The sequence below is a fragment of the Alligator mississippiensis genome, chromosome 4, assembly GCF_030867095.1.
Source record: "Alligator mississippiensis isolate rAllMis1 chromosome 4, rAllMis1, whole genome shotgun sequence".
Taxonomy (NCBI): Eukaryota; Metazoa; Chordata; order Crocodylia; family Alligatoridae; genus Alligator; species Alligator mississippiensis.
Window position 1 is genome coordinate 28,073,791 of NC_081827.1, and position 15,001 is coordinate 28,088,791.

The 15,001-nt window shown below is 44.7% G+C and overlaps 1 protein-coding gene across 1 annotated transcript in view; it reads left to right on the forward strand.

Moving 5' to 3' along the window:
* The first annotated feature begins 2,074 nt into the window (after positions 1–2,074).
* SLC26A4 (solute carrier family 26 member 4) overlaps positions 2,075–15,001 on the forward strand; it is a 43,675-nt gene continuing 30,748 nt past the window's right edge. The window contains exons 1-5 of the mRNA XM_006257819.3: positions 2,075–2,243; positions 4,129–4,268; positions 7,002–7,112; positions 8,705–8,889; positions 9,515–9,679. Coding sequence (XP_006257881.1) covers positions 2,089–2,243; positions 4,129–4,268; positions 7,002–7,112; positions 8,705–8,889; positions 9,515–9,679 — 756 coding nt within the window. The 5' untranslated portion in view covers positions 2,075–2,088. The remainder of the gene's footprint in view (positions 2,244–4,128; positions 4,269–7,001; positions 7,113–8,704; positions 8,890–9,514; positions 9,680–15,001) is intronic.

Genomic DNA, 15,001 nt, shown 5'->3' on the forward strand with positions numbered 1-15,001 from the left:
TGAAAAACTAAGGCTGTGTACAGACATACAGTTTCTACCACTACAGATACACAGTTTCTACCAGGAGAATCCTTGGCTTTCCCTAGGCATTCAGGCTTTTTCTCCTGGAGCAAAAATGGCTGGTTTAGGGAAAAATAATCCTGGGATGATAGGGGTTAAATCGCTCCTGGGAATTTCTCCTGGGATATTAAATGTTTATACTTTGTCCCAGCTTAACTCCTTCTCGGGGCCAGGGGAGTACAACCAGGGGAAAGGCTCCCTAGCCTTCCTGAGACTGGAAAATGCCAGGCTTGAGAAGGCATATGGAACAGCTGCTCCCACCCCACTCAAAAATGGGGTGGGAAGAGCAGGAACAGCCACCAATTGCTTCCCCCTGCTTCTCACATTGGAGTTCCCTGTAGAAGCAGCTCTGCTGCACCGTTCCCTCTGTTTGGCTGCCAGGCACCCAGAAGCAAGCAGAGGGAGCAGCACAGCCTCCTGCCTCCTCACACTGGAGTTCTTGGTGCGAGAAGCGGGCAGGGGCTTAGCCCCACTGCTCCCTCTGCTTGGCAGAGAGCCACACTCTCCCCTGCTGGCCCCTTGTCCGCCCCTTCCACTCAGCAATTTCAAAGCTTCCATCAGTTGTTTAAAGAAGGCCTTTTCCACACCCTCCTCCTCCATTATGCTCCTTTAATAAATCCATAGTGTGTCCACACCTTGAATACTGTGACCAGTCTTGGTCCCCACACCACAAAACGGATATTGAAGAGGATAAAGAACTAGAGAAGCATAACAAAGAGGATTAGTGGTATGGAAGAGCTTCTAGGTGAGGAGACTAAAGAGGTTAGACTTTTTCAGTTTGGGGACAAGATAAAAGTTTACAAAATACTAAATGGTGAAGAGGAAGTAAATAAGGATTTATTATTTACTCTCAGTATGAGAACAAGGGTCATAAAATAAAATTAGTAAGTAGTAAGTTTATAACTAGCAAAAGAAGTTATTTTTTTACTCTGTGCAATTAAAGTGTAGAAGTCATTGCTACCCCATGTTGTGGCTGCTGAGTTTAGTCACAGATTCAAAATGGGGTTGGACAAATTCTTGGAGGAACGGGACATCAGTGGCTATTGAGCATGGGAATTAGAGATACAATCTCTGAATCAGAACTTCTTAGACCTTAAATACTGGAGACTGCAAGTGGGAACGGAACAAGGGAAAAACCCTGGTCAAAACCTATTCACTCTTCCTTTCAGTGTCCATTCTCTGCCATGGACCTTAGCAAGTTCTTATGGCTTGGTGACCTGTAACAGATGCCCACTGTGACCCCCTGCTATTCACCCCCCCGAACTGCCCAGGGGCTTTCAACAGGCCTACCTTCATTCCCCACACCTCCTCCTTTCCCCTTCTCTATCCTACGCCCATCCATGACTGTAGTCCAGGCATCTGAACTGTCCCACCAGGCTCCCTTACCCAATTCCCTGGTCCTGCCCTGGTTGCGCTCCAACCTCCAGCTCTTCCTATTTGTCCCTCGTACTTCTTGCAGTAGCATATCAACAACGCAGCTATCTGCCTGTGCTAGACTCGTACCTCCATCCCCTGGCGAACCTAGCTAAAGCCTGTCTCCCTGCTAGAGCCGCTCTTCCCTCTCTTGCCCGGGTGCCCCCCACCTCCTCCTGCAGCAGCACCCCGCGCGGGCAGGCGACTGTCCGGGGCGCGGGGAAGTGCGCGGGCTTTGCCCCCGAGCCGCACCACCGCGCCGTGACACGCGAGGAGAGGGGTCGGCCCGGGCTCCCGGCCCCCACCAGGGACGACGCTTCCCGCGGGGGCTCCGCGCCGGCCCTCTCCGCCGGCTCCTGCCGCAGCGGCCCGGGAGGGGCTGCCCCGGCCGCGGCCCCGAGCAAGTGCTGGACAGCGCCGGGGGGCCCCGCGCTGCCGTGCCGGGCCGGGCCGGGCCGGGCCGGGCCGGGCGGGGTGGGAGGTCCCTGCGGGGGGCGGCCCCGGCTGGCTGGCGCGGGCGGTTCTGTTTGCCGTCAATAAAGCGGCGCGGGCCGGGGCAGGGGCCGGGGCCGTATAAAGGCGGGGGCGGGCGGGGCTGTGCCCGCAGGCAGGGCCATGGCAGCGGGCGACAGGGCGGAGGCGCCGGCGGGCGAGCCCGGCCCCTACGTGGTGGCGCGGCCCGTGTACAGCGAGGCGGCCTTCCAGGAGGAGCACGAGCGGCGGCCGCCGCTGCCGCCCACCCTGCGCGAGCGCGCCCAGCGCGCCTGCAGGTAGGGAGCCCGCGCGGGAGGGAGGGAGCGCCGCTGCCCGACGCCGCCGTCGGAGGAGCACGCGGCGGCCCCCGCGCCTCGCTGCGCCCCCTTCCTGCGGCGTGTGCCACGCGGTCAGGCACCGGGTGCGGGCTGCAGCCGAGGCGGGACTGCGGGGCGAGCCCCAGCTGCTGCTGCTGCGGCCAGAGCCGGAGCTTCCTGGCTCGGGGGTCTCGCCGCTCCGCTCAGGGCAGAGCCATCCCCGGGCTCAGCGCGGAGTTTTACCCCGTGGGCAGAGTGGTGCCCACTGCGGGGTTTGCCTCGCTCTGTAGCGGGGGCCTGGCCCTCAACCTCGGATCTCTTGAGTTTATGGGCTGCTTGCAGATGTTAAAAAAACAAACAAAAAAACCCCGCTTTACCAGAAGAAGCAGCGCGTTCGCCTGACCTGGCTCGGCAGCGTCCACAGAGATCGGGCGCTTCAGCGGAGCTTTTACCACCTTTGTCTAAAGCGGAGTTAATCCGCTATTAGCTCCCCAAAGCCCCACTAAAGCGCCTGATCTATACAGATGTGGAGCAAGCCGGGTCCAGCTAACTGCCTCTTCTAGGCATGCACTGGGCTCCGTGCCAAGATTAAAGTAAAGCGCCTTCTTTTTGTTAAAGTTTGCAAGCAGCCATCCTGGCAACCTTTTATTACAGCTGCTGTGATTCCCCTGCTTTACCTGTGGCAGGCCAGGGTGCCAGAAGGGGACGGTTTGGGTAGGGGTGGTCCTGCCCCAGGTGCCATCTGGAGGTCCCTGCCAGCCCCACCTCTCCATCAGTCTATGATTTTTTTTTTTTTAAATAGCTGGGGCCAAATGCTGACACGTTTAGCCGTGTTGAGTAACACCATTGTGCAAATGGTATCTGTGATACCAGTGGTGCTGTTCACTGAGAAAGTCGATCGCCAGCAAAAGTGTCATCACCAGATATTTTGTTTGGAAACTTAACTTTTTCATATTTACCAAAATAGATAATTTTGTCTTGAAATATGTGCAGAATGTTTTAAATGTTGTGATAGCAGTTGATCTCTTTTCAAAGAGTCCATTTTGGTTAGTGTGCCTTAAAGAGCAAAGCTGCTTGTTCTGTGAGTATTTTTTGAAGATCTGTTAGTGAACAACAAAATGTGTTATGACCAGGGAACTACCTAAATCACGCCAGAAGTGCGCTTTGCAGCAGCTTCTCTAACTTTGCTCTTTTCCCGGTGCATCCCCTTTCCCTCTCCTGCTGCTGATGGGCCAAGGCCCCCCTGGCCCTGCTGCTTGCCACTTGCTCCGGATCAGCTGGGAGGCAAAAACTGCAATTTTAAATAGGCTGCGGTTTTGACTCCTGCGGTTTTGCCTCCTGGCTGATCAGCAGCAAGTGGTGCGGCCGCTGGGGCCCCTCAGCCAATCAGTGGCCGGAGGCAAAAACCACAGCATATTTAAAACTGGGTTTTGCCCCACTGCCGATCAGGAGCATGCAGCAGGGCCTCCAGGGTCCCCCAACCAATCAGCCGGGGGGACACAAAAATAACAAGATTAAAAAAGTCACTGTACTTCCGGTGCGATTTTAGGTAGATCCCTAGTTATGACTGGTGTAACTTGCTGGCATCAGCATCCCTTGTGAATACAGCACTTGATCTTAGCCCACAAGAGGCCAAGAAGCTGTGGAACAAATCTAAGTAGCTCTATTAACCTGAGACCAGAATTTGATCCTACAAAATAAGCAAATTGTAAACAACATTCATGTAGTTTCTATAAAATATTAAACTAGTGTCTTTTGGCTAAACAACAGCTACTCAGATCTCTTGGTAGGAATTTTTTTTTGCATTTTACAGTTATGATTTCATAGGGGTAGGTTGACAATTTAATTGTCTATTTTTTGGCAGCTGTTCAAGAAAAAAGGCATTTCAAATAACCAAGTCCTTTATCCCCATACTGGAATGGCTACCTAACTACAGAGTGAAGGAATGGCTAATTAGTGATATCATCTCTGGTATCAGTACAGGGCTTGTAGCTACTTTACAAGGTAAGCTGTGGCTAGATTGTTTCTTTGTTATTAATAGGAAGCTTGATACATCGCATGGACATGCCCATAACTATTTCTTATGCTTTATACTGCACACATCAAATTAAACATGTATGATTTAAAATATCCATATGAAGACCATTGCCACTGAATATTATTTATTAATATCATGCAGTAAATGATTGATTTGCTTAATTTTATCTCTTTCTTGTTATGCAGCATTTGTTATTCTAGTTTCCTTGAATTTGTTACTGTAATATAATTGATTAGTATCTTTTTTTTTTTTTTTAATTTTCCCCTATGGACATATTGTGAGTATTTAATAATTGAAATACATTACCTACTTGCAGTTGATGAGGCATAGTATTACTACTGTTCCACAATTAGTTGATCATACAAGCATTTCCACGTCTTTAAAAATGTAAATGAGATTTCCCGCAAAAAATCACGAATGCAAACTTTTAAACTTTATTTTTATAGTGTTATTGCCAGTAAATTATTAAATGTTTGCTCAAAAAATCAGAAAAGAACCATTGACATGGTCAAGCTTTAAAAACTAATATTCACAAAACATGCTTTACATAATTCACTTAGACTGATGTAAGGAAGAATTTTCCCAACTATTTGAGTTTGGTCTAATAAAAAATATCGGATTTACCCAAAGAACCTTGTCTGCCTATGTCCTTAGACCAACATGGCTACAACATACACCCCTTTGACTGATTTAATACATTTATCAATAACAGAGAGAAGCAAAATGGTGATAAAATTTGCAGAGGATACAATGGAACCTAGATTAATCAAGACGAGAGACAGAACTCCAAAACTACATTGCTATGAGTCTCATTCTCCTCTCTGAGGCACCTGATATTGGACACTTTCAAAGACAAAACTAAATGGACTATTGATCTGATGGTAATTCCCATGGGTGGACCTGTCACCTATTCCAGATCATTGTCTGCATTGTCCATGTATAGATCTTCCCTATCCTATAAGGACATAAAGTTATTTGCCTAGTTGCTTCCTTTATGACAAAAGGTGCTGTGTAGATCCAATATCTGTGTAGGAGAAATAGTAGAAACTCAGCATGTGAGCCTGCAAGTATGGACTCTTGATTTGTATTGCCCTTCTGACCTCCCACCAGCTACAGTCGTATGGCCAGACCATTTTTTTGTTTTGCAAAACTGGTAGTACCTTTTGATGCTTCTAAAAAGGGAAATGTAGAAGTTGTCAATGGGAGTTAATGCTGCCTGAAACAGTATTAGCTATCTGCATATTTTACTGCACAGTTCTAGGGCTGGAAAGCAAACATGACATTTAGGCCAACTTTCCAAGCTCTATTTACTGGCCCCCTTCCACTTTTTCAATGGAGCTGATGGGTCCAACAAATTGGTGAATCTACACATGCACTTTAATGCACATTAGCCTATTTTAATGCACATGAAAGTATCGCTGGAAAAGTGTGTTATTTAGTTAATGCACATTAAAATAGGCTAATGTGCAGTAAGTGTCACTTAAAAACCATGCTGTTTAGTTAATGTTCATTAAGACAAGCTAATGCACATTTTCTTAGTACCTCACAATGGAGGTACTAGATTTAATGAGCGTTAACTAAAGTGCATTAATGCATGTGTAGACATGCCCACAGACTTGCAAATGTGGAGGAAATGTTATTGTGCAGAGGTAAAAATCTTATATAACTGCTTCTCTGCTCTGCAAGGGAGATAATCCTGGCCTTTATTATTAATTTAGGATCTAATTGGTAAAACCAACATTTTAAAATGTTAGGTGTCTAAATGCATGGTTACACACCTAAAAGAATTGCCTGAGTTTCAGAAGTCCTAAACACTGGCATCTCCCAGTAGAGTAAATGGGCACCCAATTTGAAAATTCCAGCTATAGTTTAGGCCCTTTGCATAAATCCTTCTTCCCAAATGCAATGGTACATCAGCCACTTCCACAGCAAAGTTCCCTTGTTGAACCTCACTAGGCCCTCACAAAAAACTTCTGCTTCGTGCCAAATTGCAGGTATAATTGGTGATACTTACAAATCTAACTACCCAGATGGCACGCAGAGAGCGTATTTACATGAGACATTTACTGCTGAATTGCCTAATATTAGCTGCGCAGTAAAGTATCACCAGTTTACACGTGTGGAGCTATTAGGCTGAAGTAAACTAAGTAACTCTGCCATAGGTTACTACTGCCAGATACAAGTATTATCCTACAGCGGAGTTATTTACTCCACCGCAGCACATGTGAAGACATTGTTGGGGCTGGCTGGGGTATGAGGATGTTTCAGTGTAGGGGCTGCCTTTTAGCTAGCCCTTCTGAAGCCTTTTAGGTAGCCCAAACTCTCCACAGTGCATTGAGCTGGATCAGAGCAGCCTCAGGCTAGCAGGCTGACCCCCAGGGCTTCCTGGCAGTCAGGGCTGCACAGCCCTGGCTCAGTGTGCTGCGGTCCAGGGTGCTGTTTCTGGGAGCAATACATTCTGGTGCAAACTGTGCTGGAGTTTATTGCATCATATTACTATTCATGCAAAGATGTGCCCAGAATAGTATAAAGCAGAAGTTTGCAAATTCATGCGTGCAAGTGAATTACAGGTGAAAAATACAAATGTCAAATTATGTCTGGAAAAAGAAGATACCTTTTTTAATGTGGCTCAGTATTTGACAAAATAGTAGTCTGTTGTGGAGCCTGTAACATAAAACACTGTGAATATGTGATTTCAGGTTTGGCATATGCTTTACTGGTTGCTGTTCCTGTTGGATATGGTCTCTACTCTGCCTTTTTTCCTATCCTGACATACTTTTTCCTGGGGACATCAAGGCACATCTCAGTTGGTAACTGCATCTTTTTCAGAATACATATCCTTAGTGTGAACGTAAATATTTTATGTGAGGCAGTCACTTTTGAATTGCATTCACTGTGTTTTGTGCTTTCACACTGGCAGGTTATTGAGGTTTAAAACTTTTTTGCTCAGTGCAGAGGGTTGTACATAATGCTTTACTTCATGTGTATCTGTGCATAGCCTCTGCCTGTGTTTGTGCTGGAGTCCAAGAGCCTTGTTTTTGCTGCATAGCATGTGAAGAGTTGCAGAATCAAGGCCATAGCAGGAATTGAAAAATTAACTCTGGATAAATTTATGAACAGATACTTTAACTGTTAACTCAAGTTCAACATGACTAAAGCAGAACTCTTAATCTTCCCTCATGAGTCCTCCTCGCTATCTCTTTTCTCCATCTTGGACAACACCATAATCCTGCCTCTCACTCAAGCCTACAATTTGGATGCCTACTCAGACTTCTCTCTAGGCCCTTACGTCCAGGCTGTGTGTAAACTTTGCCAATTCTTTCCACATAATCTCTTCAAGACATGGTCTTTCCTATCTGTCCACACAGGTAAGATTTTCATCTAAGCTCTCACCTTGCATCTCGATTACTGTGCTTCCCTTTCTCTAGCCTTGACAAATTCCATCTTAACTTCTTCATACCCATCCAGAATGCTGCTGAAAAGATTGTTTTTATACCCAACCATTTTACTTTTTTACTTCTCTCTGGGCTTGTCTATATGAGATGCTTAATGTGCAGTAGATTAATTCTACTGCGCATAAGAGTGTCATGGCAAAAACTGGGTTAATGTAGAATTAGTCTACTGCACAGTAAGCGTCACAAAAAGACCATGTACCATTGCTACAGCTCATTAGCATCTGCTCCTATGTAGTACCTCATATTAGAGGTACTAAACTTAATGCACGTAGCAACAGTGCATTAATGCACGTGTAGATGTGCCCTTCTTGCATTCCTCCACTGACTTCCCCTTCTCTATGTCCCCTTTTCCGACATAAGCTGTCTTCACATCCTCTCCTCACCCTACCTGTCATGTCTCATTTGCTATCATGATACTGACTCCTTTTTCCACTTGGCTCAGCATTCTAGCCTCCATTGCTTACTTGTTACATTTTCAAAAATTCACCTTTTTGTACTTTTTTTCCCCCATGCAGGCTCTCTCACTTGGAGAGAGTTCTCTATGAATGTAGGCAATTTTAGTTAATTTGCTCCTTCAGAGCCCTCCTCTGTAATGACTATAAAGTACTGATAGTGTATAGGCTACTCATGGGTTGATACTACAGTCTTGCATGTTGACCAGTATTGTCACCTTGTTTCCTTACGCTTCCTTGTCAGATTGGCTGTAGCCACATGTTCTCTTCCTTGTTATGCTTACACTGTAAGGTTTGTGGGACAGGGTCTCTCTTCGTACTGTATTTGCAGTGCATATGGGTCCTAGGTACTCCAGTTAGATAAATACTGTAATAATAAATTGGCCCTGACATAAATGTTTTAATTGTCTAATATAGAACTGCTTATCTTATCTTACAAATACTTTGATTTTATGATGTATGGAAGGCCAACATATATACTATTTATCTTCTCAGGACCTTTTCCTGTGGTCAGTTTGATGGTGGGATCTGTTGTGCTGAGCATGGCACCTGATGAAAATTTCCTCCTAGTTAGCAGTAATACCACAGGGCTTAACAAAACACTGATAGACACTGAATCCAGAGATGCACAGAGAGTATTAATTGCCAGTACTGTCACGTTTCTGGTTGGAATTATGCAGGTAATATAACTGGCTTGTAGACTCAGGTTTATACTGCTTTTACTTTATTAAATAATTGGTAAGAATGCAAAGAGAAACGTATTTTAGGGGAATATGTTACTTTTCCCATAATAAAATATACAGGAGGGGAAACATCACCCTGAAATCTCCAAGCTTTTCAAATGACCGGCAACCCCAACATGTTTCAGTGGTGATATGCCAAAATGATTCTTTTCCCCAATTTTCTATGGAAGAGCACAGAAGCAGATTCTGCCACTGTTTTGTGTGCACTGCTCCCCGTGAAATCAGGTTACAAAACAAGTACACAATGAGGCTTGGATAGCTTTGTATAACAGAAGGTTTTTCAGATTTTTCAAACTCTTAAAAGGAGCGAGTGGTGATACTATTACAATGAACATTATTTTACTCCGTGGATAACTCCACATGCTTTGTTGTGACTATAGGTACTGTAAGCTACCATCACTGTAAGTAAACATTTCAGTCTGGCACAATCTGTTGCCATCTGAACTCTTCCTAAGCAGACAGCCTCCTACATGAGATCAAATCCTAAACATTTTGTAATATCATTGTTACATTGATTTACTGCTTAGTCAGTTGTTTGCTTTTTTCCTGATGATTTTCCCAGCTTGTGCTTGGAGCCCTTCAGATTGGTTTCATTGTGAGGTACCTTGCGGATCCACTAGTGGGAGGATTCACAACTGCAGCTGCTTTTCAAGTGTTTGTTTCACAACTGAAAATAGTCTTAAATGTTTCAACCAAAAACTATAATGGAATCCTTTCCATAATATACGTAAGTATACCTGGCTAATTTTGCTTTCATTTTGTGGCAGAAATTCTCCATAGCAGCTTTTTTTTTTTTCCATCTCTTGCTTCCACTTCATGCAGAAGTGGCTCACATAATAGAATGTAGGGAATACAGCATTTTTTTATCCTGAACTTGAGCCTACTCTCATTAAAATCAATGGTTGTTTGGTTGTAATTTATTTGGAGGGGCCTATAGGTAGCTGTTTTGCCTGCCTGTAAGGCAGATGGCTTATTTCCCTAATGTAGGCATGGCTCAGTGGTGCACCTAGTCTCCTTCAGGCTCAGTTTTATTTCTCAACACAAAACTTTGGAAAAACATCAAACAAAACAGTCCCTCTGTTAACCCTGGGCTACTGCTCCTTGAGTATGCCATCTTTTTGTTCCCTACTTTGTGGAATTTGTAGGCACTTGTGTGCCTCTGACAGCCATCTCCTGCTGCTCAGATGGCTGACCATATCATCTATGAATGCTGTTAGGGCCCTGCTTTGGGCACCCAAGGTCCTATTGACATTGACCATTCTGTCTGTAGCTGACTTTCTGGCCCACATGCTTCTAGCATATGAGTGTGGTGACACTTGCTTCATCATCATCAGCCCTTAAGAGCAGTGGGGGTGGCAGTGGTGGCAGGACACAGAGCGGGAGAACTTTCATGCAGTGGCAAAGGGTGGTGGATGGCAGTGGCAGCGGTGGCTGCATGCAAGCTCTCCCCACCCCACGTCTGGCCGGTCAGGCAGTGCCTGTGCAGCCTGCAGAAGTAAACCGTTGCCCTAACCCCCCACGGCCCTGCTCCTGGGAGGCAGCAGTGCGGTGTGGTGAGTGGTGGCACTCCATCCTCGCTTGCCCACACATACCCCCTAGCCTCTTCCCAATTACCCCTGGGCTACATGTACCCCTGATTGACAACCCCTGCTTTATAGGAACTATCTTGCTGCTTCTCAGCTGGATCTGATAACTGCATGGCTGGCTGGTCCCTGTAACTTCCAAATGGCAGGTGGATCTATTATCTACAGCTCTTAATCTGAAGAACGCTTCTTCACCTTCCCCCTTTTTATAACATGTTACAGGGCTGGTCTTAGAGCCAGGTTTATTCATTTTCAGTGTCTTGAGAGAGAGTACAGTGCAGTGAGAAGAGACTATTTGAATATGGTAGTGCAGCCAGATTAATACAATTGAAGACAATAAAGTACAGGATGATCTGTAGAGACTGATAAATACAGTTCTCTTCTAGTGCTAGGGGCTTGTATTTTTGGAGGGAAAGGTCTTGAGTTCTATCCTTGTTGATGACAATGAAGTCTCTTTGACTATGTGCTAGTAATGGTGTGGTCCTATGTGATCAAGTGAACTTCTAAAAGACAGGTGATATACTGTACTCGATTCTTGTTGTTTTATTTTGAAAACAATATCACAAAGTTAACCTAATGGTTTATTAATGCACTTGAAAGTATAGCTAAATGGAAATTCAAGAGCAATTAGGAACTAAATCTTCCCAGCAGATCAATAAGGTATATCTTGGAATTCTCTTGATTCATAAGAACCTCTTGGGATTCTCATGAACTCTCTGATTCTTTAGAGTCCTCTAAAAAAACTTCAGATGCTTCACTGAAATTAACAAGACCTTTGTTACTGACTTCAGTGGGAGGCAGACTGAGTTCAAATTAGTTATACTGATTTTATAAAATCATAGAAAATTAGGGTTGGGATGGACCTCAGGAGATCATCTCATCTAACCCCCTGCTCAAAGCAGAACAATCCCCAACTAGATCGTCCCAGCCAAAGCTTTGTCTTAAAAAGATCTTAAAAACCTCCAAGGATGGAGATTCCTCAACCTTCGTGGGTAACCTGTTCCAGTGTTTTATTACCCTCCTAGCGAGAGTTTTTCATAATATCTAACCTAAACTTTCCTTGCTGCACCTTGAAACCATTGCTCCTTGTTCTGGCATCTGCCATCACTGAAAACAGTCTAGCTCCATCCATTCACCTAGTTAAAGTTTGCTATTAAATCCCCTCTCAGTCTTTCCTTCTCCAGACTAAATAAGTTCAGTTCCCTCAGCTTCTCCACATAAGTCTTGTTTCCCAGCCCCTAACCACTTTCATAGCCATCTGGACTCTCTCCAATTTGCCCACATGTTTTCTATACTGGGGGGCAGAAAACTGGACACAAGACTCCAGATGTGGCCTCACTAGTGCCAAATAGAGGGGAAGAATCATTTCTTTCGATCTGCTGACAGTGCTCCTACTAATGCAGCCCAGTATGCCATCAGCCTTCTTGGCAACAATGGCACACTGGCTCATATTCAGCTTATTGTCCACTGTAACCCCCAGGTCCTTTTCTACAGACCTGCTGCTTAGCCAGTTGGTTTCCAGCCAGAAGAAGTGCATGGGATTGTTCCATCCTAAGTGCATGCACTTTGCACTTATTCTTATTGAACCTCATGAGATTTCTTTTGTTCCAATCTTCCAATTTGTCTTGGTCTCTGAATCCTAGTCCTACTCTCCAGTGTATCTACTACTCCCCCTTCCTCCCTACAGTTTCGTGTCATCTGCAAACCTGCTTAAGGTCCACTCTACCCCATCTTCCAGATTGTTGATGAAGATATTGAACAAAACTGGTTTCAGGACTGAACCCTGGGGCACTCAACTTGATACTGGCTGTCATCTAGACATCAAGCCAATTATAACTACCCTTTGAGCCTGATGATCCAGCCAGTTTTCTACTTTATAGTCCATTCATCCAACCTGTACTTCTTTAGCTTGCTTCCAAGAATGTTGAAAGAGACCATATCAAAAGCCTTGCTAAAGTCAAGGTATATTACATCCACTGGTGTCCCCACATCCACAGAGCCAGTTATTTCATCATAGAAGGCAGTCGGGTTGTTCAAGCATGACTTGCCCCTGGTGAATCCATGCTGACTGTTTCTAATCATTTTCTTCTCCAAGTGCTTAGAGAGGGATTACTTGAAGATCTGCTCCATGATTTTACTAGGGACTGAAGTTAGGGTGATCAGTCTGTAGTTCCCCCAATTCTTTTTTCCCTTTCTTAAGGATGGGAATTTATATTTTGTCCTTTTCCAGTCATCTGGGACCTCTCCTGGCTGCCACAAGTTTTCAAAGATAATGGCCAGTGGCTCTGCAATCACATCTACCAACTCCCTCAGCACCCACGGGTGCATTGTATCCAGCCCCACGGATTGCATGCATCCAGCTTTTCTAAATAGTTCCTAACCTGTTCTTTCACCATTTTCAGCTGCTCATCTCCTCCCCAAACTGTGCTGCCAGGTCCAGTATTCTGGGAGCTGACCTACAAAAGGCATAGAGTACTTCAGCCTTTTCCACATCTGTCACTGGGTTGTCTTCCCCATCAGGAAGGGACCTACACTTTCCCTGAACTTCCTCTTGTTGCTGACATACTTGTAGAAACCCTTCTTGTTACTATTCATGTCCCTTGCTAGCTGCAACTCCAATTGTTCTTTGACCTTCCTGGTTTCATCCCTCATGCCCAAGCAAAACTTTTATATTCCTCCCTAGTTGTTTGTCCAAATTTCTACTTTGTGTAAGCTTTATTTTTGTGATCTTTATTTTTTTTGGCTCAATGAAGAGTTCCCTGCTAAACTATAGCAAGTATGACAGAAGACTAGCAGTCTTCCTGTGCATCAGGATGATGTGTTCCTGAACCCTCAGTAAGGTTTCTTTCAAGTACAGCCAGCTCTCCTGGACTCCTCTCCCCTCAGACTGACCTCCCAGGAGATCCTGCCCATCAGTTCCCTGAGTGAGTCAAAGTCTGCTTTTCTGAAATCTAGTGTCCTTACTCTGCTGTTCTCCTTCCTTCCTTTCCTCAGGATCTTGAAGTCAATCACTTTGTGGTCACTGTGGCCCATGTTGCCATCCACTACTACATTCCCCACCAATTCTTCCCTGTTCATGAGCCTCATTGGCCACTCCATCACTTGCACTAGGAAGTTGTCCCCAACACTCCCCAAAAACTTCCTTGATTGCCTGTGTACTATTGTCTTGCCCTCCCAGCAGATGTCAGGGTGATTGAAGTCCCCTATGAGAACTAGGGCCTGTGATTAAGGAAACTTTTGCTAGCTGTTTGAAGAAAGCCTCATCTACCACTTCCTCCTGGTCTGGTGGTCTATAGCTGATCCCCACAATATCACCCATGTTGCTCTCCCCCCTGACCCTAACCAAGAGGCTTTCAAAAGGCCTATCTCCAGCTTCATACTGGAGCTCTGAGCAATTGTACAGCTCTTTTATATAAAGCGCAGCTCCTCCTCTTCTCCCCTGCCTCTCCTTTCTGAACAGTGTATACGCATCCATGACAGTACTCTGGTCATGCGAGCTCCCATCAAGTGTCTGTTATTCCAAACATGTCATAGTTCCATGACTGTCCAAGGACTTCCAATTCTTCCTTATACTACAACACATTAGGTTTCTAAAATTAATTGGTTTCCAAAAGAGGTCATACTTCAGCATAGAGAACTTTTCTTGTAGTTCTACTTTCTAGACGCAGGCTTAAAGAAAGGCAAGATAGATTGCCTAATAGAGGCAAGATTGGAAAAGCTATTCCTTTCAGTCTAGAATAAACTGGCATATAAACCAAAAGTAACAAGATGACTATAACTTGGAGTAACAGGAAGAAAAGGAGAAAAGTAGGCAGAATATTTGGAAAATATTTCTGACAGTAAGGCAAGGTTCTTTGGATGAATCTGATATCTTTTTTTATTAGACCAACTTTAATAGTTGGAAAAAAATTTTTTAGCAATCTTTTGGGTTTAAACACCTTTTGTCAGGCTGAGGAAGTCTCTGCAGTTGGTGCGCGCTCTTCCGGGATCGAATGAATCTTTCCTGACAGTAAGATATTTTAAACTGTAAATAGGTCTGTACATAAGGCTAGTAACTAATAAAAACTCCCTCATGTGGGACATCTGTGTTTTGATTGGACAAAGCACAGAGAGTAATCCTAGCATTAAGGTGGGCTAAATCACCTACCAATTTTTTCCCATCTCTCTCTTTTATGGTTGTCAAAGGGTTGTACATCTACTAGAAAGCATTTTAAGGGATTAGTTATTACTCCCAAATACTGCATATTAAAGACAGGAGAACTGACTTCCTACATTAAAAATCAGTGAGTAGTGTAGCAAGTGAGGTGAGGAGATGTACACAACTGTGTAGGGCAAGAAACTTTGGGTTCTTTTGCCACTGATTTGTGTTGACCTGACAGATTTTTTTTTTTAAACTTCTGTGCATAGATTCCCCAGGGTACTTAGGGGTTCTAACACCTAAACTTTAGGTACCTTATCACTTGCAA